The sequence below is a fragment of the Patagioenas fasciata genome, chromosome 15, assembly GCF_037038585.1.
Source record: "Patagioenas fasciata isolate bPatFas1 chromosome 15, bPatFas1.hap1, whole genome shotgun sequence".
In the NCBI taxonomy this organism is placed as follows: Eukaryota; Metazoa; Chordata; class Aves; order Columbiformes; family Columbidae; genus Patagioenas; species Patagioenas fasciata.
Genome location: NC_092534.1, coordinates 15,222,385 through 15,245,625, shown reverse-complemented (window position 1 = coordinate 15,245,625; position 23,241 = coordinate 15,222,385). Strand labels below are relative to the sequence as shown.

Below are 23,241 nucleotides of genomic sequence, written 5' to 3'. Positions count from 1 at the left end.
TGCTCTAATTGCTCATCTAATGATCTGTTTACCTGGGAGAGGGTGCAAGCTGCTCTGGAGTAGGAGGCGCACGGTTCTCTGTCCCTTCCCTTGAGGCCTGAGCATCTCCTTCTGAGCCATTTCACGGGAGGAGAAAGAATTACTGCAGCAATGGTATACTGTGCTAATTGTGTACCAAAATAGACCCGAAGAGACTGAAAAGAAACAGAACCTGTTCTGTAACCTGCTGCAACTCCTCTCCCACCTTTGTTTTTTCCTTCATAGAACTCAGAAATTGAACGATATTTCCGTTCTTGAGCAATGCAGATCTTTCTATCAGTCCTTCTGCAGGAAAGGCTGTGGAAAGATGACTTTGGGTATTTTTGCTCCCGAGGAACTTAAGTCTTTTCTTTCACAGCTCCTCTGTCTGAGTCTTGGCTGAAAATTGAGGTAAGAGTCCTGTCCCCCTCCTGCCGGCACCGGGGCTGGTTGGATGTCACATCCCCACAACCACCGCTGTTACCCAATGCCGGCGGCTGTTTCACTGCACAACGGACCCTCAAAGCATTTTGCAGCAGCTACTGGTTCTCCAAATTACAGATGTTGTGACATCGTTTGCAAAACCAAGCCTGTCGGCCTCAGCATTGTGCACATAAGCGTGTTTTCCGCACAAAGCTGTAGTGCAACGCTCCTCTGGCCAAGAGATGCAGTGGCAGCGGGGCTGTAAGACTGTTCACCAAACCCAGGCATAACCGTTATTTCTCTGACTTTATCTTATAACAGAAGGTGGTCCTGATGGATCCAAGTGAAGACCCGGATGACATCTTGCGAGCTAACAGATCCCGAGAAAAAACATTTGTATTTGACATGGTTTTCGATCACAGAGCAACCCAGGTAACATCCTTCCCCTTTTTTAACAAAAGACTTAACGTTAGAACCATTTTCCCTGCTTAGATGAATGTTTTCGGCAGGCGAGTAGACCCCCACATCCCGGAGGCCGCGTGTCACCCAGATAAAAGGTGACGGTGCTGAAGGCGAGAGAACTGTGAGGGTTTTCCTTTGCGGGGAGATGTGCGATATTCAATCTGCATCTCCCTCCCGCATCGGGACTCCCCGGATTCAACACACCCCGCAGGGATGAAGAGCTCTGTCCCCGAGGTCTCCTGTGAATGAGGTCATTGTCACGTTGTTCGGCTGTATTGCTCACACGCTTCTTCCCTGGGCCTCTGTTGTTTCGCAGGCTCTTAATTGAGCTCCGGTGCCCTAAACGAGCTGTGTTCTGCAGCCATATGCGAGGTGCAGTGTCAGGATTTCATCAGCACCTGCGTCTTGTGATAACGGTGTGACCACAGCCTTGCTTCTCACAAGCAATTCAGTCATCCTTGTTCTACTTAAGACATTTTTGGGGGCCCAGTGACGTTTCTCAATAAAGCATAAGGTGAGGGAGAGAATTTACTCCCTTCTTCAGCAGACACAAAGGAAAAACAAAGCATTCCGTGTTCAGAGTCCAAGAAAAGCAATCAAATGTAGGGATATTTATTTTAGTACGCTCCTACATCATGCCTGCCTTTAGGAAAATTCAACAAACCTCTGTGCCTTTCTGCTTGTTTGGATGATGTGACAAAATTCAACTGGTTCACAAATGGTTCCAAAGCCCAGGAAATTTGTAAAACAGTGAGAAAATCACAGGGAATTAATGCAATTAGATATAGATTATTTGGACAGCTGTTCTGTCTGACCATAAATTTATGCTTTTTTGACTGAATTAGGAGGAAGTGTATGTGTCCACCACCAAAAGCCTGATAGGAGGAGTCATTTCCGGCTACAATGCAACTGTTTTTGCCTATGGTCCAACAGGTAAAGTGGTCCCTGCAGCTGTGCTGCTCCAGGTGAATAAAATACCTCCAATACACATCAGAGCTGAACTATAATGCCGATTAATTGCTTACTGTTGAGGACAAGACTGAAGTGTTAAAATACCATTGTCATTGATAAGTGTGGATCTCCCTTAAATGCGAAAGTAATGACAAAACTGCCTTATTTGAGAAGTCACGTAATTGGGATGGAATTCAGTGGAGACAAATCTTTCCACTAACAAGGAGGAGATGAGGGCGCCCGTGCAATGCTGGAGACTGATCTCAGGAGAACAGATACGGCCGTAGAAAGCACCTATAGAGTAGAGAATATATGGAACTATATTTCTAGCCCCACTCTGAACACCAAGGTGAGCAGCTAACCTGTCTTTCTACCCATCTGCAACTCCTCTTGCTGCCTATTTTGGAGGCACTTGCCATGCCATTCCTGAGCAGTGTCATTGCGGGCTGAGAAACCGGAGTAACTGGGAGATATTTGGGGACAGAAATCAGGAGGAAACCGGGCTTTATTTGTTGTGGAAACTTGCTCACGTGGAAGTTGGTCTCTGCTGCTTTTCTTTGTATCTTTAACAGGCACAGGAAAAACCTACACGATGCTGGGGACGGACTGTGAGCCAGGGATTTACATCCGTACCCTTGATGACCTTTTTAAAGCCCTTGAAGGTACCACCGAGGAGATGGATTACGGAGTCTCCATGTCCTACCTGGAGGTGAACTGGCTGTGTTGCCTTGGGTTCAGCAAGCCCCTGGGAGCTGGTGTGATGGGAAGCGGGATGTCCAAGTCTCTCCATCACACAACCCGCCCCTTGGGCTGCGCAGTTTGAATCTCCCCTTCTTCCCTTCCACCCCAAAGAAACACAGGGTTAATTCAACCTTCTTTGCAGATCTAAAGACCCAATGCTATTCTCACGCCAACTCCTCATTTCTTACCCTCAGATCTACAACGAAGTGATCCGTGACCTCCTGAACCCATCCTCGGGATTCTTAGACCTCAGAGAGGACCCCAGAGGCAGCATCCAGATAGCAGGAATTACAGAAGTCTCCACTACAAATGCTCAGGAGGTACCTGGGGCTATGGTCTGTGGTGAGGAGAAAGGGAGGAGGATTGTGCTTGCATGCAACAATGATTTAAAATTTCTTGACACTTCCCATTACCTGTGGCTTACTCAACAGCAAAGACCTTGTGTAGCAGGACCTTGGTGGAGCTGGATTAACATGATGAATTGTATGGAAAGGGCTGATCATGGAGCTGTAGTGGTAGAAGCCAGGCTACAATCCCCAGCTAATCTGCTAGCTCTGCTCCCCAGGGTGCTTGTTGCTTTCCTGGAAGGACAAGAGCGCTTTGATTTGTGTACACGTGTCAACAAACCATTTGGAGAGGGAGAAGAAATAACGAAACCTCCTTGAGCTACAGTGATGTGCGCTTCTACGTGTGCTTTGGATACGAAATAAATAGGCTTGCCAGGAAAACAGCCCCAAACCCAACAAGTTCACAAGGGAAAGGGGGAGACCTGGGGCAAACCAAGAGCAAAAGCCCTGTTAGCGTGAGCAGGACCAGTTCGCGTGTGCCCTGGGTGAGGGGCTCAGTCTGGGGAACATCATCCTACGGCTCAGGCCGAGCTGCACATCTCTGTGTGCTTTTCTGCCTCGTTTAGATCATGCAGCTCTTGATGAAAGGAAACAAGCAACGCACACAGGAACCCACCGCCGCCAACGAGACGTCGTCCCGCTCGCACGCGGTGCTGCAGGTGACCGTGACGCAGAAGAGCCGCAGGAAGGCGACGGGCGAGGAAGTGCGAGTTGGAAAGCTTTTCATGGTCGACTTGGCCGGGTCGGAGAGAGCAGCCCAGGTACGGCTGGAGCTCGGCAGCTTTTGGTGGGACCAGGCTGGACCAGGCTGGCCCGAGGAAACCAGCACTGTGTGTTGCCCTGTTGCTTTATAGCAGTAGTTTGTACCCGAGACAGACTGAAATTAAAGACAAAGTTTGAGGATATTGGCAGTATCTTTTATTAGACCAACCAGTATAATTGGAAAAAGATAAAATGGCTTTTGTGCGCAACCTTTTCTCTGGTCTGAAAAAGGAGCAGCGAATTTCACATCTAAGGAGAAGCTGAGGTTGGTTAGGCAGGGATCAGCGGGGCTGTCAGAGGAAGCCGGTGGCAGTGGAGCAGAGGGAGGCTGGTGGGTGGAAAACAAGGCAGCTGGCTCCTGGGGAAAGGAGGCAATGTTGGAACCCAGGGAGGTGATTTGAGGCACAGAGATTTTACACAACCAGTATTTCTACTGAGACCAGGATGTTTTGAGTGATGTAGTTATGCATCTTGATTCCTGAAATAATGTTTAGAAGGTAATTAATAGCTAACTTTTAAGAACCAAGAGGTCAGAACTGGGTTGTCTTTTCCAATAAACATACTCCTAACAGGACCTCTGTGCCTCAGAGTGGGGTTTAAGCCCGTGCTTTCAAGTTGATTTTGCAGGAGGCATTGCTTTGCCATCCAAACCTTGACCCCAGTGACGCTGCACATCTTCCCCAGGCACAGACCCCCCTGTTCTGAAATGTGTGCTTTGTCTGTCTGTCCTGCCTCCCAACAGACTCAGAACCAGGGCAAGAGGATGAAGGAAGGAGCCCACATCAACCGCTCGCTGCTGGCTTTGGGCAACTGCATCAACGCTTTGAGCGAGAAAAAGGGGAGCCGGGCCCAGTTTGTCAATTTTCGAGACAGCAAACTCACGCGCCTGCTGAAGGTACAACACGTGTTTGCTGGTACCACCGCTCAAATCAGGCCTGAGAGCTGATCCCGGAATATCTCTGTGCATTGTCTTTGTCCAGCTTGGAACCCTCCTCTGGGATCTTGCCTGAGCTTTGCAATGCAATCAGGGCCTGACTCGGGCAGTTTTGTTTCTATAATAAACATGTTGACCTCCTAGAAGGTTAAGGAAATCCTGTTGATTTGGGTCGTATGTCTCTAAGCTTGCAGGTGATAAGTGATTTATTTTTTTAATGATCTTACTACCTTCGAATGTTTCATCCCTCCTATAAGATTTGGCTGAAATTGGCCAATAAATTTGGATGTTGTTGGGGCAGGAAGAAGAGAGACTGAGAGTGACTGTGTGTTATCATGTAAGTCATCTCTCCCTTAGGAAGTCAGAAAGGTCACAGACAGGCTCTTTGCTACACTGGTTATTTTATGGATCCTTTACAACTTCATTTATGAACCTCACCTCAAGCCTTAGTGCTGAGCTACCGCTGGCACTGCCAGGCGTGTTTTCTGGGGGACGGCGAGGAGGAGAAGGGTGGAGAAAAGGGCAGGATTCTGTTGCGAGCAGCACTGAGAAGCTGACAGTATATTTATAGAAACAGTGATTTTTCTTGCAAAAAATCTTGTTTTGCAGAAAGTTAATTACTTATTGATTTTGCTTTGGATAGAGAGAGGCCCTGACGAACTTTTAACAGCACTTCCGTCACTCCTAATTGGGATTCTCCACCAGAATCTCAATGAACTGCAGGGTTACCCAGCAGCAAGTCCCTGTCATGTCTGTACTAACCACATCAACGTTGCATCCCTCCAGGACTCATTAGGGGGCAACAGCAGGACTGTTATGATTGCACACATCAGCCCGGCCAGTACCTCCTTTGAAGAGTCTCGAATGACCTTGATCTACGCCTATCGAGCAAAAAACATCAAGACACAGGTAAATGAGCAAACAAATCGCAAAGAGGTGGGAGGTACAGACTAAAAGCTTGTGAAGTGGAAATAGAAAATGTAGTGGATGAAGGGAGAACAGACTCTGGGATGGTGTAGAGGCTCAGTGTGAATGATAGAAGAGAAGCAGATGAAGGCAACAGCAGAAAACAAGTTGTGTGGGTCACGAATGAGAAGAATACGAGGGTCAGAACAAGGGAGCAAAATAGTGGAGACAAAGGATGATGTGCCTGGGATGGATATGGGTGCAGCACATAAGAAATGATGGATGGAAGGCAACTATTGGGAGGACAGTGTATGGGGAATGTCCTGTTGAGGATGCTGGACCTGGAAGAGGAACTGAGGGGCTGCAGAAAGGAGGAATAAAATGGGGAGAGGCTTGTGGGGGAAGATGCAACAGGGTTTTCACTCTTTGTGGATCTCTGTTTTCCCTGTGGCCACAGTGTCCCTGGGTTTTCTCTGTCACCTTTTGGGAATCTCCCAGAATAAGGGAAAACCACTATTTTACAGTTTCCCAACTTAGGAGGGAAACTTCTCCCCTGTCACAGGACTCGGTGCCCCTCCAACTGAAAGCATAACTTTGTTGGCAGCTGTTTTACAAATAACAGACTGTGGGAAGAATGCTCATTTATTCTCGTTCACCAGGTCAAATGTAACCTGCAGAATGTCCCCTACCCCATTGACCAATACACCAGCATCATCGCAGACCTCCACAGGGACATCGAGCATCTGAAGGCGAGGGTTGAAAACCAGGAGAAGGAGCAAAGCGCAGTCAGATCCGACCTTGGGAATCTGCAAGGTAGAGCCAGGAGCAAGAACTGCTCTGGGGTGTTTGGAGGAAAGAGAAAGGACGGAGGAGCTGTGTGGACAGGTGGTGGTGGCATTTGGTGGGACCCCATGGCTGCCTCTGGCGTGCTGTGTGATGCTGGCCAACGCATTCAACCTTCTCAGCACCTTCCTAAACATTAAAATCTGTTAAATTTCACAAACCTGCCCCTGAAAAGAGCTTTGAAATCAAGTGGTGGCATTTGCTGTGGGAAGTCCTGGCTCTGCCAGCGAGGGGACTGAGCCTGCGGCCTGCGTCACCGCGGGCTCTGAGGCTGCGTCAGGACACAGAGCTCTGTCATATGGTTCATTGCACTTAATTACAAAAAATAAAACGGAGAGGGGGGGCAGGGTGAAGCTTTTGAAACATTGATTGTTCTGCCCTGGGGATTGTTCCTTTTGTCAGTGAATCTGGCAAGGAATGAAATAAAAATAGTCAGGTTCTCTGACAGAGAAGATAGGAGGGATAATAGGCCTCTGCTACCAATACCCAAGGTCATTTCTAGATAACAAGCACAGAAAACCAATACCTTTTTCCTTTTGGTGGGTGGAAAGGGGGAAGAGATGTCCCTGCAATGCAGTATCTTCTTAACACTCACAAAAGCATTAGCAATGAGACCTATTTATTGCTAATAATACAATCATAAAGAGATATCAGGTTTCTTAAGCGCATCATTAACTTCAAGGGACTGCAGAATGAAGCAGAGTCCTACAAGCGAATGCCTCGTAACACACGGACCGAGTGGCTTGGTCCCAGAGTAGTTTTGTGGGGACTTGGCAGAAGTTTACGGTGCTGAACATGAGATCAGGAATATCTTCTCCTGCAGCACAGGGGCACCAGGGCTCTGGGGCACACAGTGGCCAAGCCATGGACGCCTTGCGGGCGCAGCTGCTGGGGGCTTTCAGGGAGCAAATGGAGATGTGTCACAGCCTGATGGAGCTGGAGAACACCAACATCGAGCTGCACGTTGATACCTGCAGGCACCTCCTAACAATCACAGAGTGAGTAGCTCCTTAGCTGTGAGCTTCATACCTACAAACTCATCGTGAGAAATGCTAATAACCCACGGTTCCTTCCAATAAAAATGACAAAAGGATGCTGTTAAAAAGATTATTTAGTTGTTTAAGTGAAAAGATCAAGTGTAGGTTTGATATTTACCTATGTGACAAGGAAAAAGTTGGGAGGGTGGTGGTCTGCAAAAGGTACCCAGGGATTTAAGGTGGCTTAAGTCCATGAGACTCTGAGGCTTAGATTAAGGTGCTATATTTGCAACAGGTGATTTCTGCTATTGAGAAACACAACCCTAATCCCTCCTAGTGCTTGTGAGGAGAATGCAGCTTGCATGGGGTGTTGCACTGCAGTGCGATCACCTCGTGTGGCTCCGTAAGGCAGCCAGCTACCTCTAGCATCAAGTTTAAGCTCAAGACTGAAAGTATAAACCTCACTGTTATTTGGACCTTATTCTGCACTTGTGATTTAATGGAAAAACTGGATGCCAACACAGACTGGGATTGTTGGTCCTTCCACGGTCCAGTCACCTTGTCTTCAAGACATTAAACATATTCGACAAGTACCTGTGAATAGGCAGCAATTTGTGATGAGGTGGGGAAAAGCCGTGCAAAGATCAAAAAGGAGGCCCATCTCTTAGACTTCCAAATGGGAGGAAGCTAATTGCACTCTTTTGCATGGTTTGTCCAGCTCCAGAGCAGCCTGGGCTAACTAGCTCTGCTGCTGTCATGCAAGAAGAAATTGGACAGATACAATGAAGGGCTATGCACGCATCGTTAGAGTCATGTCACCATGTCCCAGAGGTTCCTTTCTTGTTTTCCTGGCAGCTGGGAACGAGAGAAGGCTCAGGGTGCAGCAAAGGAGAAGAAAGATGAAAGCACGGAGGAAGAAGACAGAGAAGGGGGTATCACAGATTCACCTGAACCTCATGAAGTTACAGTAGCAAGAGAAGAGATCAACCTGCTGCTGGCAGAACACCGCAAGACGATGGCCCTGAAGGTGAGGAGGTGAAGGTGCCCTTGTGGTCACAACTCTGACCTCTGCCCAGCAGGCTCTGGGGGCAGGGTGGCAGCAGCGTAACTCAGAGAGGTTCCTGTGGTTTGGGGCTGGCACTGCAAAAGCAGCGTGAGACCTGTATTGCAGCTGGACGCCTAAATGCCTTGGGCTGCTGAAGGAAGCAGCATGGGGACATTGATGTTTGCACCTCACCTCTGTCCCTGAGATTTTTAGGATGAGGGGAAAGCACCCACTGAGCTTGCACAGCTGTAAGTGAGCTGATTCTTCCTATTTCCCCTTTCAGGAACATTTTGAGGGGGTTTCACTCACTGGTTGTTCAGCGTTTTGGTAATCACTTCTGGTGATTGTTTTTCTGGTAGCTAGCGTTAACATTGGTGAGTTCCACTAGGCAAGGACTCTGCATCTGGTCATATCTGCCATGACTGAAACGTGGTTGCTGCCAGCAGAGTAAGCAAAATACTCTTTGTAGATGGTACTTTAATCTCAGTGTGAAGGACATAGCAGAGATCTGCTCCGATGCCTTTATTATCCCGAGAAGCCAAACTGCCTTGAGAATGCCCTGTCTTTTTCAGGCAGAGCTGGAGCAGCACTTAGCAAACGCCAAGGAAAAAGCTTCCCAGATGGAGGAGCTTTTCCCCAGACAAATCACCAGTGACGATCAGCAGGAGGTTCTAAGGCTCCTCTGCAGAGCCCATGAGCTCGAGCTTGGCAACACAGACCTGCAGGCAAAAACACTGTACAAGGAGAACCTATTATGCCAGAAGGATTTTGTGATCCAGCAACTGCAGCAGCACATGCTACTCTGTGAAGAAATAATTCAGCAGCAGCAGGCGCTGATAAAAGGTAAAGCATCGCCTTTGCTCCTGCTCTGCCATTATCCCTGAGCTTTGTTTTCTGATGCTAAAGGGGAGAGCAAGCCACCCAGAAAACCTTGTCTTGGGTGTCATGGCTTCACAGTTCTCAGTTGTTCCTGCAGGAGTGATCTTGAGCTCTTCTTGCCCATCTCTGCTCCAGCCCAGAACATTCCCGTCCCAGAGACACTGGCGAGGTTACAGCAGCTGCACCTCTCTGAGCTGGAGGAGGGGACGCTGAACCGCCTGCTTGTGCTGCATTCAATGATGTCCGGGATGCTCAGGGTAAGGCAGAGCGGACCTTTGTGCTGGAGCACACTGTCCCACGATCTTCTGTCATGGCCATAGATTCATACGCACCCAAAGCCTGGCTGGGTCCTGGTGCTGGTCAGCAGCTGCACAGAGCTTTGTTTTATGAACATGTTGTCTCCCTGGAGCTTTGCTCTGCTTCCCTTTGACTCAGAGAATTAACAAGGCTTTTAGTGACAGAAAATGACCCAGGCACAGCTGCACATGCGTCAGATTTGAGAGAGAGAGAACTGGTGTTTGGTGCCAGACAGAAAAGCCAAGGTTAGATGGCCAAACATGCAGCTCTCCAAGTGACTGCTGAAGGAGATTATCATATCTGGAGGCCTCTGCTCGCTCATGGCACGGTTGTTATTGAGGTGCTCAGGTCTGTCCTGCAGGAAAGGAAAGGTGCTGCTGGCCTCTGTCTTTGGGAAACTTGTGTTTTGAAGCAGTAAAGGGCTGCCAGGAAATCACGAGTCTTCAGCAGGGAGTCCAAGCAGCAACATCTCCTATTTATTATGATTGCCTTGAATGAACAGGGCAAGGAGTTGGGTTTCACCTTGAATAATGAACTTAACGCTAGTCATGTTGTTACATGAGAGATTAAATTACTTCAGGTTCCCTTCCACCGGGGGGGAGCAAATTGCAGGTGGCTGGAACTATGGAAGAGCACATGAGGTATCAAGAGTGTCTTTGTGACCATAGGCTGAGAGCCTGGGGTAGCGGAGGGGCTTTATGGTGAGAAATATCTGCTGGAGATCTCATTCTTCCCCCTTCTTGCAGCCCCACAGCAGTCCTCCTCTGGATGTAAGTCAGCATCTGGATTCTAATAAAGATGAGATCAGAAAGGGTCTACCTGTGAACATGAAGCATCTTCCCTGGGGGGCGAAGTTTGACATTCCCTCCATCACCCTTGAGTCAGACAGGTAATGTGAATCTTTCTCATTGTCAGACTTATTCTCTAGGGCATGGGGACCTGGTGGCTCTGTGCTTTCATTTGTTAACCTCTTGGCTTATTCTTTTAACAGTGGCAGCTGCAGATCATCTAAACCCACACCCTGTAGGAAGGAGGGGTCTCTGGATACCCATCTCAGCCCAACTTGGTTTGGTTTGCCAAAAAGCCTAGTTCAGCAGGTCAGTGTGGCAGGAACTGAATTTAAGGCACATGTGTTGTGGACAGCACCTTCCTCTTGTGATGGTAGAGCATGCACAGCAGCTGAATCTATTGTACGTGAGGAAGGTAAACCTTGGGAGACAATACAATCACGCCTAGAGCACTGGCCTTGGGTTTAAGGCCTGGGATTCACTTAAGAGGGGTTTAAGGCCTGGGATTTACTGAAGAGGCCAGGGTGTAGCTGCCACCTTTCACTCAGCACCCTGAAACAGGAGGGAGAGGTAGGAGCTTATTGGTCCTTTGCTCACTGGATGACTCATTTTGTAACCATGAGAAAAGCATAAGTTTTGAATTGGAAAGCAAATTATGCTAAAATTGCCTTCTATTTTTTTTTTTTTTTTTAGCAGAAATCAATAGGTGCTGCTGCAGGAAAGACGACTCCCAGGCTGCATTCCCCCATCTCCCCAGACTTGCATGGCAAAAAGTCATCTGCGGCCATCACCACTGTTCCGCTGAGTCTGGAGACCTTGAGGGAAATTGCTGCCAACACCAAAAGCATCTCCCTCGTTGCCGCCAGCCGCTGCTCCAGAGCCCAGTGCAGAGGTCCTGGGAGCAAAGTCTCCTCAGCCTGCTTCCCTGAGGACGATATGCTTGAGCTGAAGGATCTGGAGGTCAGTTCCACCCCAGGCTGTCAGACAAGCACTGGGGGGATGCTGTCAGAGCCTGCAGCTGCGAGCCAGCTGTGCTCCCCAGCCAGGGGGGCACCGAGGAGCTGCAGAGACCAGGAGATGTCTGCCGAGAGGGCAGCCAGAATGAAGAGATCTCGCTCTCTCGAACCAAACTTCCACGGGGTAGGTCCTTTGTGCTTCTTTCTAAAGGGGATGAGTTGCGTGGAAGGCGTAGACTCAGTGGAGCTAGGGTGGCTTTTAAGTTCAGTAAGAGAAACGTAGCTCAAACTGCAAGAGGAAATAAGTTAAATTCTTCCATAATGCACTTGACCTCCTGCCTTAACACCAAGCTAAGCCAGTGAGGCAGGGAGGGAGTATTTTCAGTACAGCATCGCAACAATCAGAGGTGAGAGACATCACTGCTGAGGTTCACTCAACTTGGTGTGTTTCAGACCTCAAAAGATAAGCACTGGACTCCCTCACGCCCCAATACAGACAAAGCTTCTGAGTGCCACCTGTGCCAAGCCAGGCTCTTCCATCAGTCAAAAGCCGCGAGTAGCACATCTACTGCTGCAAAGGTCAAGGTTCCTATCGGCCACCGCTCAGGTAGGGGCCAAAGAGCTGCTGGTGACATCCTGCATCAGCTCTGTTGGAAAAGATGGATTGTCATGTGAGAAATAAACCAGAGTAAAGGCTAATGATCAAAACTATTGGCAACCTGATCAAGACCAAGACACAACAGGCTGCACTGATCGCCTGTCAGCTCAGCTGTTTTGCTCAGTGCAGACATACAAGGCCAGGATGAGCTTAGGGGAGCTGGATACCCAAATCCTATTGAAATGTAGCCAGAATCCTTCCCCATCCTGGCAAGGTGTGCCTACTGATGCTAATTAGTTTTTCTTCATTTTCTTTTTTTTCTTTAACAAAAAAATGTTAGCTTTTGATTTACAGTGGTATAATTTTTTTTTGCCAGCTTTTAGCAACTCATGCATTGCAAAATGCTATTAAACTCTGCTCTGCTCCCAATATTTGTAACAAAGCTCTCCCTGTGTTTGATAGAGGGGACTCCACTCGAGGTGCTGCCAAAAGACAACGGTCCTGCAAGCACCATCCAGCAGAACAACGCTGGTCGCGTCCAAGGACGGGTCCTACAGAAGCAAGTCAAGGGTGAGTACATGAAATATCAGGCTGGCTGGCTCAGGAGGCACCACTATATTCTTCATCGCTGAACTTACAGAGCTGTAAATGCAACACCAACAGTCCAGTTGGGAACACAGTCACATGGGTAGGAGTTTTACAGCCAAGTTTTAAGCCAAAAATAACCTCTTAGGAAGAGAAAATAACATTTTCAGAGGTGTTCATAATCCTAGTCTAATCCATATGTGAAGTACAAAGTTTAACGTGGGTTAGCCATGAGACAACATACTGCTGCCACTGAAAAGTGTCGCCTGGGGATTTTCTTAAAGCAATGATGTGCAGATCCTAGTGCCTTTGCCAAACTCTCCCCTCCACAGCCTGTGAAGATCTGTCTGTTTCCCATTTTGACTGGCAATGAGACTCAAATTGGAGCCTGAGAAACCTGAGTGCTTCATCTTCCCTCGTTTGCAGGGCCTGCAGATGGTGCCAGCAGTCGGCAAAAGCAGCAGTCGGTCACCCGCTGGGGGAACCAGCTGAAGATTAAATAGAAGTTACTGGGGGAGCAGAACTCTCCATGGCCCATGGGGACTGTGATTTTGAGACTGCTTGAAGTCAGGGGAACGGGTGTGTGCCTTAAAATGTATGTTGCTTCTGTGTTGTGATGCTGAGAAGCAGAGGGAAGGCTAGCAGGGGAGAGAGGGACCTTATACTTCGTATATCACTTTTTCTATATCCCTACTGCACGTCTTTCTCATCCATACTGTGTGCTCTAGCTGCTGGCTTCAGTTTCAGGCAAACAGGGTGTTAACAGAGTCCAAGAGGAGAGGAAAACCTCATTTTCCCAGCAGTCTTCTCCTCACAGAAGTTGTCAGTATGGAGCCTGAGCCACCTTTTTCCCCGCGACCAGAGTGTGAATACCACCCACGCATCCAAAAGGCACTCTGGCTATTAAAACCAAATGTAAATGCCTGAGAAATAGTTTCCCCTTCCTTCCCCGCTGTCCCTGTGTGTTGTTGTGAAGCTGGGGGTGTAACGCTCGCCTGGAATGCTGTTTGGGTGAGCAGATGTTTGGCTGTGAGAGCAGCTGGAGATGATTGCTCTCAGCTCTGCTCCATCTACAGAGCATTTCGGATCTGACTGCAGCCGGGAGAAGGAGCACGGTGATAGGTGAAGACCCTGGTAAACCGCAGGAATGCGGTTTTGGGTTTGGAACAAACATCTCCAGCCAGGAAGTGTTTTCCCTTCTTTTGAAATAGGCTGCAAATAAAGAGGTTCTGATCATTCCACAGAATAACTAGTGACTCCGTGCCTCCTCCTAGGTTTGCTGAAGCTTCTAAGATGACAGTCTCAGGTGCATTTATGCGTTTTCCAATGGATGAAAAACCTTTTTCTACAGCAGCACTTGCAAAGCATTCTCCTGTGTGCTCATTCTGACCCTGAGCACACTGCCTGTCCCTCTGTGCCTCTTGCTTTGCTGTCAAGACGATGATGGTAGCTCACCCCAGGGATGAGAAAGCTTAAGTTACTTGTATTGATAAAATGCGTTTTAAACTCAGATTTGGGGATGCAATAAAAGTGCGTAAGCTGGAAGAAGCAAGCAGCCAATTTTCCTTACGAATGAAGCAGGAAGGGGTGCGATTGCGGAGTCGAAAGGTCAGGAAAACCTGTTCCCTGAGGCTAACACTTTCACATAAACAAAGATATTAAGAAAAGGATACACAGATAAGATAAGCACAGGCTGTCGTGTGAAACAAACCTGTGCCAGCAGGTTTTGAGCCAAGCTTCTATTTACAAAACCTCATGTGATTCGCAAGCACTGAAAGACCAAAAGTAAGAGAAAACATTTTCCAAGTGTATGCATCTCTATTAAATAGCTTTGGGCTGAATCACTATGAAAAGTTGCAGTGTTCGCATCTATTTCATGCAAAGATTGTGGGACATTTGAGCCGAATGCATCAGTTTGTGGTTGTATCTTGGGAGGGAGGTTGTGTAACAAAGAGTTTGACAATTTGCCATGGCCGTGGTGAAGAGCATGGAGCTGCGTGATGTGCTAATTTCCATGTTTGTAAAACTGACATTTTAAGTCTGCTAATAAATGTAAAAGTTGGGGATTGAGAGCTTGGAGGTGGAATCTGTAAATTACCATTTGCAGCTTTGGTAATTGCTGGAGGTGAGGCTGCAGCCCCTCTCCTGGGCAAAGTGGGACTGTGCTCATGTTCAGTGCTGGGCTAACAGCTTTTGATTCGATTCTTCTTGATCATAAATGATAGGAGTAGCAAAAAGAGCCTAAACTCTGCTGCTTTTCAAGCAGCATTTGTGAGCCTTGCTGTCTCCACTTATCTATACTTTGCTCCTGATAAAGGCTGCTGGGCTAGAACCCAAGAGGCTGGGGTTTATTCCACAAAACAGCTTGAGCCTGGCTGTATCTAACTGTGAGCTCCAGCAATCGGCAGCGTCGGGTCTTGGGACGCTGCGTTTGTCCCAGGACAAGGACCGTCACCCCCTCACCCACCGCTGGCTCCTTCCGCTCCCCGTCCTGTCCCTGGGGCAGGTGCTGCCGGGGGTTTCTCAAATCTGCAGGGAAATTAAGCACCCCCACGGTGTGGCACGAGTCCTCCACACAACCTGTAACCAATTTGAGTTTCAGCTTAAACTTTCCTTGCGTCATTGCTCAGGGAGCTCTGAGGAGAAAGCAGCATCTGCTGCCCCCGCTTTTCTACCGCTCGCACTCCGGCTGTGGGAAGGGCTTCTTGCCCCCTCTGTCCCCGCCTGGCCTGCGGGCTCTCCCGCCAGGCCGGACCGCAGCTTTGGAGCGCGGATTCCACCCCACGAACCGCTCGGTAGCGGCCGCGCCGCGGGAGCAGCGGGGCAGGGCGGGCCAGGGCCTCGCGCCGGCGGGCGGAGCGGCGCCTGCGCCGCGGCCCCGCCGGGACCCCCGTGCCCGGCGTCTCGCGAGAGGCGGTAGCGGCGCCCGGGTGGCGGCGGGACGGGGCCGGGCAGCGGGAGGAGGCGGAGGAGCCGCTGCCCGGGCGGGAGGTGAGCGCGGGGCCGCGCCCGGCGGGGCGGGGATGGGCTCTGCCCGCGGGCAGGGCAGAGCCGCGTAGGGCAGGGCCCGGCGGTCGGGGTCTGAGGGGACGGCTTGGGCGACGGCGCTGCCCGGGTGGGGCGGTCCCGGCGGGGGTGCCGCCCGCGGTGGGGCCGGTCGAGCTTTATTCGTGCGCTGCAGGCGGGACGCAGCGTCCCCTCCGCTGTCCCCGGGTGCCAGGTAGGGCGCGGGTCCGCGGGCAGCGCTGCCCGGCGGCGCGGGGGGGCGGCGGGTCCGCGGGAGATGGGCGCTCCGGGGGTGGCTCTGCGGGGCTGTTCTCTTCTGCAAACCGCGGAGCGCTGCGTTTCCCCGCTCCGCGGGCAGCGCTGGGCCCGACGCTTGAAAACAGCTCGTTTGTGCGGTTGTGGTGTGTTCTGCAGCCCGTGGTGCTTCTGGACTCGGGAGCGTCTGCAGTCCCAGCAGCTCCAAAAGCAAACCTGGGGAACAGCCTCCTCCGTTAAGTGTTTCTGTCGATGGTAGAGTGTGGCTTTTAACGTTGCTTCACAGGGATGCCCATTAATGTGATTAATCCTGCTTGAACTTCACGCAGAGAACTTCAGAGCTGAACTACAAACAGTAGAAAACCACTTAAATCGGGTGTATGCAAGGTAAAGGCAGGTGACGCAAGTGGAAGGGTCTGATTTTTGGCCCCTGCGTTGCTATTCCACAAATGTCCTGGGGTTTTGTTGGCCCAGGCTGTGGGTACCGAGGCTTCCTGAGGCTGTTCCTGCGTTTGTAAGGCCAGGAGCAATGGGTGTTCTTGAAGCCTGTGACAAAAGTAATGAACGAACAGGACATGCTGCGTTTTTGAAGTTTCCTGCTGAAAATCTTAGAAATACGGTTATTGAGACAGCTTCCAAGTGTGGGTATTTTAAGAGAGGTGATGAGAGCTGCCAAGCCTGTGCAAACCAGAGCGGGCAAGGCACTTGGATAGTGAGGTAGATTAGGATGTTCTTTTGTTGGTCTCTGGTCTATATGTGCTAAGTTGGGGTAAAACTTGCAATACAAGCCTTATTTTTTGCTTACACTGTGAATCTATACTGAGGTAACTGCTGATGTTGTTACATGGGTTAAAACTTCCCTGCTCTGTGAAGGGTGGTAGATTTTTGGAAAGCTGGGGAGAAGCAATTTGTTGAGCGATGGCCAAGTGCATGAAATTTGTTTCTGGTTATTGGTGCACTGTCCATCTGCTCTGGCTGGTGGGAGCTCATTCTCCTACACCTGTGGGAGGTTAAATTGGTTCCACCTCTTTAGAACCTGCTAATTCCCTAAGTGTAACCGGTGGCAGGTGTGCACCCTGATACGTGGTAAAAAAGGATACATGGGTCAAGCGATTGCTGGTGAATGTGGGTGCCCCAAGGGAAAGTATTCACTTAAATTTGGGGGTTTTGTATGTTGTTAAAAGTTCTCATTCGACCTCTTTCTATCTTCAGAAGCAGGCAAAGGCCAAGCAAGCTACCTCAAATCTGGTATCTTCTGGCGTTAGAACCAGTGGGCGCTGGAGCAGGTGAGCTGGTTCTCACTGCCAGACCTGGGCTCTGCGCTTCCCCGCGGGCGGTTGGGAGCGATGGGAGAGGGAAACACAAAGCAAGGAGAGATGGAATCTGCACCCAAGCCTTTGGAGGCAGTCCCTTTGATAGAGATTGGAGTTATTGTCCCTTGTTTCCAGTACATACCTCTGTGTAAGCTGCTTTATTTTCTGTAGGACTTTGTGCTGCTGTAAGTGAGCTGGAATTACTTCATTTTGCAAAGAGGGACTGTGAGAGAACGTGGTCATTGCACAAAGCGGAGAGGAAGAAGGAGACAGGAATTACTTAAGCTGCCGTTTGCTCTGAGGACAGTTACAATCGGGCTGTCAAGTGCAAATATGGTTTCCAAATCCCTGAGGAGTTGCATCTGCAACAGCTTTTGCAATGAGAGCACTGGGGACACATATCCCCCCTTTCTGGTTTTAAATGAGGGTTTGTGAGGTGGTTATTTGACATGGCAGCTTATGATAGAGAATGGGCCCAGTGACCTCAGTGTCTCTCTTGTGCCTGGAACAGGGAGAAGGGTCCTTGATTTGAACCCAGGCAAGGTTCAAAGTTGGAGATGATCAGGGATGGCTGCTCAGGGGACTCTGTAGGATGATTATAGTACTTGGTCTGTTTCCCGGTTTGCCAGCGTCGTGTCACAGAAGCAGCTTTGTGCAGATCCTGGTGCACGTTCTTGTTGGCTGGTGACTTTGGGTTAAACTTGAATGTAAATTCTTGGCTCCTCCTGGAGGCTTTTCCTTTTGATTCTGGCAAGGAGAGGATGGAGGCGCGTTCCCTCTGATGTGCACAGAGGCCTCTAATTTGTGCTTTCAGTCTGGCGTCTTCTATGAAGTGCTCAGGAAGAGGATGTATCGTAGTCAATAGAGTAACTCTGTTTCTGCAGCGTTTTTCTCGTGAGGGGAATTAAGCTGTGTTATCGCTTTTTTTCCAGGGTTTCTCTCTGGCACGGATAGAGTTAATAGAAGCGGAGTCATTTCGATTCTGTGCTGCTTGCTGCTGTGTGTCTTGGAAAAGCCGAACGCTCTGGCAGGGCTGCGTGCTGTGTCCTGGAAAGCAGGCTCGAGCCCTTGGGCCGAGCTCGGTAAAGCTCCGTTGTGCTGGTGGCTTTGACAAAGAGCCCTCCTTCCGTTCGCCCGAGGGACGCCTATGCCACACACAGCGTCTCGTTTTGCTTCTGTCGCTGCTGCCGAGCGGGTGATCTCCCCGTGCCTGGGTGGGACAGCTTTGCAGAAATGCTGGCGGGCTGCTGTGCTACCCAAAACTGTGTCGGGGTGGTAGGAAGGGATGCTCCCTGCAGCTTCCTGGGCTTGCTGCATTCCAGACAGCCTAAAGGTCTCAAGCAGCGCTGGAAACCCAGTGTGCGAAGAATTATGTGCGCAGTGGGCACCCTATTCATCCCGAATAGGAAGCGGTCCCTGCCCTGAACAGCTAACCAGCTCGAAAGCAAGAACAGATTCAGGCAAAATGCAGACCAGAAGTATGCCAAGCAGTAGGCTTGGCAGCATCACTCCATTATCTTCTGCTGCTGAACTGGGATCCTTGGCCTGAAGTGCTGACGCACATATGTAATTTGCACCTTCTTTAGCTTCTTATTTGCCTCTCTGGGTGTTTCTCCTTAGATCTGCTCCATCCTCACTCTTGACTAGCTAAACGCGGAGAATTACTGCTGAGTAACACCTGCTCCTTGCTCTGCAAAGTGATGTCTGCAGTTTCTCTAGCTCCTCTTCACGTGCCTGGCTCCAGGGAACACAGCGTTTGGTGTTGCAGTGCAAAGCCGTGTGTCAGGCTACAGCTACGCTGCGTTTCTGGCTCTCCCTGCTGCTTAAGTAAAAATAAATACACCAGGGTGGAAAAACCCTAAACCTTTGGTTCTGTGTTTTATGTCTTTTGGGACATGCTGAGCTAATACTTTGATACATAATATCTGGTATTGTTCCTGTTTGTTACGAAATTCTCATCAAATGCTTTTGGTCTCGTGTTAGAAACCAGGACTGGAATTGTTAAAGTCGGGCATCCCCGAGGCGTCAACACAGCCACACAGATGGTTCTTTAGACCAGTGGTTCAATGTAAGGCTGCTCTGAGCTTCAAAGGTGCTGAGTGCGTGTTCCTCAGGAATGACAGAGCTCAGCATTTGTGTGTATCTGGACTCTCATGTTCTTTGCATCCCTGTACAGAGTGGGGCTGGTGGTGTGTGAACTGGCTGAGGAGCACCCTCGGTGTTTGGGGAGGAAGAGACACCCAGTCTTAGTTTTGAGAAGCTTTTCAGGACACGTTGCCCTGAAGTGGTTTTGTTTTTTCGGAGTTGGCGTTTGTAGGGTTTGTTCTGAAGTCGTTCCAAGGAATGGGGATGTCTGCAGAAAGGACAGCTCTTGTTTTCTGTCTGTAGGCGCTGTTCTGTGTATAGGATCAGGGGTTGTGCTCTGCTTGGTGGATAGGATGAGTTTGGAGCGACTGCTTTTTGCTTGTCTTTTGATGTTAAACCTTGCAGAGAGGGACTGTGAAACAGCAAACCTTGGTTTCTCTCAATCTCAGGAAGCTGCTCCTCGCTTTGCTGTGTTGTCCTTCCCTGGCCGTAGGCTCCTTGATCGCTTGGGGAGAGAAGGAGGCTGCTTTGCCCGCCTGCCTTTGTGTGGAGCCTGGGACCAGAAAACACACAGCAGGGTGGGGAGATGGGTCTCCCCCAGGGGTGGAAAGGGGCTGGGAGTCGGCAGGGAAGAAGGTAGCAGTGTAAAGATGGGACTGGTTGAAGTAAAAAGCCCAAACCTGCTGCATTCTCTAGAAAAGGTCTGAGCTGGCCTGTTAACGTTGATTTCTCACCTGTCTTTGGTGATCAAGAGATAAATTACATTAAATCAGGAAAAGAAAGCCTGACTCAACAGAGTCCAGACGTGGGCAGAGATTTACCGAAGCATCCTTAATCTCAGAAGCCATTCAGTTAAAAGTAATCATTCCTTTAGATTTTTATGGATGTATGGCTCTTATCGGGGCTGTCTCCATTTGGAGGTTTTTGTAGGAAAACTGTGTAATCTCAGCTCTTGACAAAATGAAGTAGCTACTGAGAAAGGTCGCGGACGTGACGTCTACTGGGTGTCTTCACACAGATAAGATGGTGTGTTCAGGTCTGTGTTGTTCTCTCAACAGGGACTTGCTTTAGCTGCTGAGGCAATGGCACCTTCAGCTATGTTTTTGTAACTGGTAAGACCTTTGTTTTTGGCACAGTGCTGCAGAGCATCTTCATGAGGAGATGAGACCACAGTGTGATACCGCAAGCTAAAATAATGGATTGAGCCCTCTTCCTGTTGTGTGTTAGATATGTTTGAAAATCAAAAAGGTTTGGAAGGTATTTGGCTCTGCATACTTTCTGTATATAGCCATATTTTTTCAATACTCTCAAACTTCCCTCTGTAAACTCTAGGCCTAAAATCTTAATGGAGTGTCTTTTGAAATCACTGAGCTCCAGATGCTTGAGATCAGTAAACAAACCATGATTGCTATGGAAACTGGTAAAATTGCAACACAATATGCCTCCTTTTGGCCAGAGCCAGCACTTCTCCTTGGGGTCTCCGTGGGTACCCCAGGCTCGCACAGCTCTCCCCATGACAAGTCTTGATTGTTCAAGGTGATTCTCTCCAAACCAGAGTGATTAAGGGACGGACTAATTGTTTTTCTGGTACCTTTCCAGGCTCCTGGTCTGCAGCACCATGCTGGGTCCCAAGCCTCACTCTGCAAGCCAGAGGTGAATCCTGGAGAAAGCCAGATATCGCAGTAGGTGTCAGGATGACCAAAGCACGGCTCCTCCGTCTCTCCGTGGTGCTGGTCTCCATCTTCATGATCCTCCTGATCATCGTGTACTGGGACAACGTGGGAACAGCTCACTTCTACCTGCATACGTCCTTCTCCAGACCTCACTCGCCAGGAGCCATCCCTGGTATTAGCGCAGGTGAAGACTGGGAAGCCTTGCCAGATGTGGATGAATTTTTAGCAAAGCTGCTTAGTTCGAACCTGAAACAGAACAGCTCCGCCTCCCAAAAGACAGAGCAGCTACTCGTGCAGAGCTCCAGCAAGCCTGTGGTGAGTAATTTAGAGGAAAACGTGCGGGGCTATGACTGGTCTACGCACAATGCCAGAAACAGCTTGGACCAAGAGAAACTGCAGGTAGAGAGGCAGAGAACGTTGCGGGAGTTTTGTGCCAATTCCAGCTTCGCCTTCCCTACCAAGGAGCGCTCCTTTGATGACATCCCAAATTACGAGCTCAACCACCTGATTGTGGATGACCGCCACGGCATCATCTACTGTTACGTCCCCAAGGTGGCCTGCACCAACTGGAAACGGGTGATGATTGTGCTGAGTGAGAGCCTGCTGGACCAGGGGGTCCCATACCGAAACCCTCTAGATATCCCCCGGGAACACGTCCACAACACCAGCACCCACTTGACCTTCAACAAATTCTGGCGCCGTTACGGGAAATTCTCCCGGCACCTCATGAAGATCAAGCTGAAGAAGTACACCAAGTTCCTCTTTGTACGGGACCCTTTTGTCCGCCTTATCTCTGCCTTTCGCAGCAAATTCGAGCTGGAGAATGAGGAGTTCTACCGGCGTTTTGCCATCCCCATGCTAAAGCTGTACTCCAACCACACCAACCTTCCCACCTCCGTTAGCGAGGCCTTCAGGGCGGGCCTCAAAGTCTCCTTTTCTGACTTCATCCAGTACTTACTGGATCCCAGGACAGAGAAGATGGCCCCTTTCAATGAGCACTGGAGGCAGGTTTACCGGCTGTGCCATCCGTGCCAGATAGACTACGATTTTATTGGGAAGCTGGAGACACTGGATGAGGACGCTGCTTATCTATTGCAGCTCCTCAAAGTGGACAGGCTGCTTCACTTCCCCCCCAGCTACCGGAACAGGACTGCCAGCAGCTGGGAAGATGACTGGTTTGCCAAAATCCCGCTGACTTGGAGGCAGCAGCTCTACAAGCTTTATGAAGCTGATTTTGTACTCTTTGGCTACCCCAAACCAGAAAACTTGCTGAAAGACTAAAAGTGATTGGGTGGTGGGTGTGGGAGGGAACATCTGAAATACCAAAAATGTTTAAAGCCTCCTCATTTTTGCCCTTAACTCCCTTCTCCATACAGGTTGGTACAATGGAAATATATTTTTTCTACTGCTCCCCCTTCCGTTTTTACAGTGATGCCAGAGCCCAGGGTATCCCAGCCAGCTGTGCGTATGCAAAAAATGCCTTTTTTTTTTTTGGTTATCATTTGTTTGCTGGGTTTTCTTTTTCTAAGATGTCCCCATGTTTTGCAATGGGTCGCTGCCCTTGGTCACTCTGCCAGCTGTGTCCTTCAGTAGCTTTTTATTAATACTTTTTAAAAATTAATATATTTAAGATATTTAATACAAAGCGTGTGTCATGGCAAAGGAAGGGAAGGAATAAAAAAAAAAAAATTAAAAAAAAAGTAAAAGAAAAACCCAAGAAATGTTGCGCCTGCCTCCGTGTGTTGTCTCCGGGCTGCTGGTTTTGGAGGTCTGAGGTTTGCAGAGCGCTCCGGTCTCTGTGGGAGCTGCGTTTGTCGGTGGTGCCTTCGCCAGCCGCGTCTGCTGGTGGTGGTGATGAGCTGGGTGCAAGGCAGGTGCGATGGGGTAGTGCCTGACTCTGCCAAACAGCCCTGGAAGAAACGCCAGTGCTCCGGGGATGTGCGCTGCTTGCAGCTGGTGAGCGTGGCAGCAGGGTGACACGGGGAAATGGCTGTTGGGAGCAGTGCACCAAGCCCTGTGGGGTGTCTCAGGACATGCAGGTGGCTGGCGTGGTCCCTCTGCACCGTGTCACCTTTTGGCAAAGTGGTGGGGGGTCATTTCTTTCCAAAAAGCTGAGGCTCCTCAGGCCCTGTTAGTGTGGAGCGTCTCCCAGGATGGTGCCTGAAGTTCTTGGGGGTTGTGACCAACCTGGATGGACAAGAATGTGCTCTTGGGTGGATGTTCTGGACAGAAATCGGCAGCCGGGCTTTGTGTTGAAACAGCTTAGGCAGAAACGCAGGTCAGTGATGGCAGCCGGTGACAGGGCAGGGATGTGTTGTGCTGTGGCCTGGTCACCGCTGCGTTTGGTGCAGGTCCCCTGAAACTGTGCAGTGTCTTCATTCCTGTGCACGCTTTACG

At 49.6% G+C, this 23,241-nt stretch overlaps 2 protein-coding genes across 5 annotated transcripts; both read left to right on the top strand.

The window, feature by feature from the left end:
* Positions 1-680: 680 nt before the first annotated feature.
* Positions 681-14,498, top strand: KIF19 (kinesin family member 19). The gene is made up of 18 exons (XM_071814983.1): positions 681-873; positions 1,749-1,836; positions 2,427-2,563; positions 2,790-2,915; positions 3,509-3,703; positions 4,447-4,599; positions 5,425-5,547; positions 6,204-6,357; positions 7,211-7,385; positions 8,220-8,391; positions 8,769-8,783; positions 8,838-9,252; positions 9,424-9,545; positions 10,332-10,474; positions 10,577-10,682; positions 11,067-11,513; positions 12,390-12,497; positions 12,939-14,498. The coding sequence occupies exons 1-18, from the start codon at positions 775-777 to the stop codon at positions 13,002-13,004; spliced, it is 2,844 nt and encodes a 947-aa protein (XP_071671084.1). The 5' UTR covers positions 681-774; the 3' UTR covers positions 13,005-14,498.
* A 922-nt stretch (positions 14,499-15,420) lies between these two features.
* CHST12 (carbohydrate sulfotransferase 12) lies at positions 15,421-22,565 on the top strand. 4 transcript variants are annotated; one of them, XM_071815158.1, is made up of 3 exons: positions 15,466-15,503; positions 16,986-17,059; positions 20,771-22,565. In XM_071815158.1, the coding sequence occupies exon 3, from the start codon at positions 20,866-20,868 to the stop codon at positions 22,123-22,125; it is 1,260 nt and encodes a 419-aa protein (XP_071671259.1). In that variant the 5' UTR covers positions 15,466-15,503; positions 16,986-17,059; positions 20,771-20,865; the 3' UTR covers positions 22,126-22,565. The 4 variants fall into 4 exon arrangements, with proteins under 4 accessions (XP_065706765.1, XP_071671259.1, XP_071671258.1 ...); XM_071815157.1 differs by lacking the exon at positions 15,466-15,503 and adding an exon at positions 15,593-15,732; XM_065850693.2 differs by lacking the exon at positions 16,986-17,059 and having other exon boundaries at positions 15,421-15,503.
* Positions 22,566-23,241: the final 676 nt, after the last annotated feature.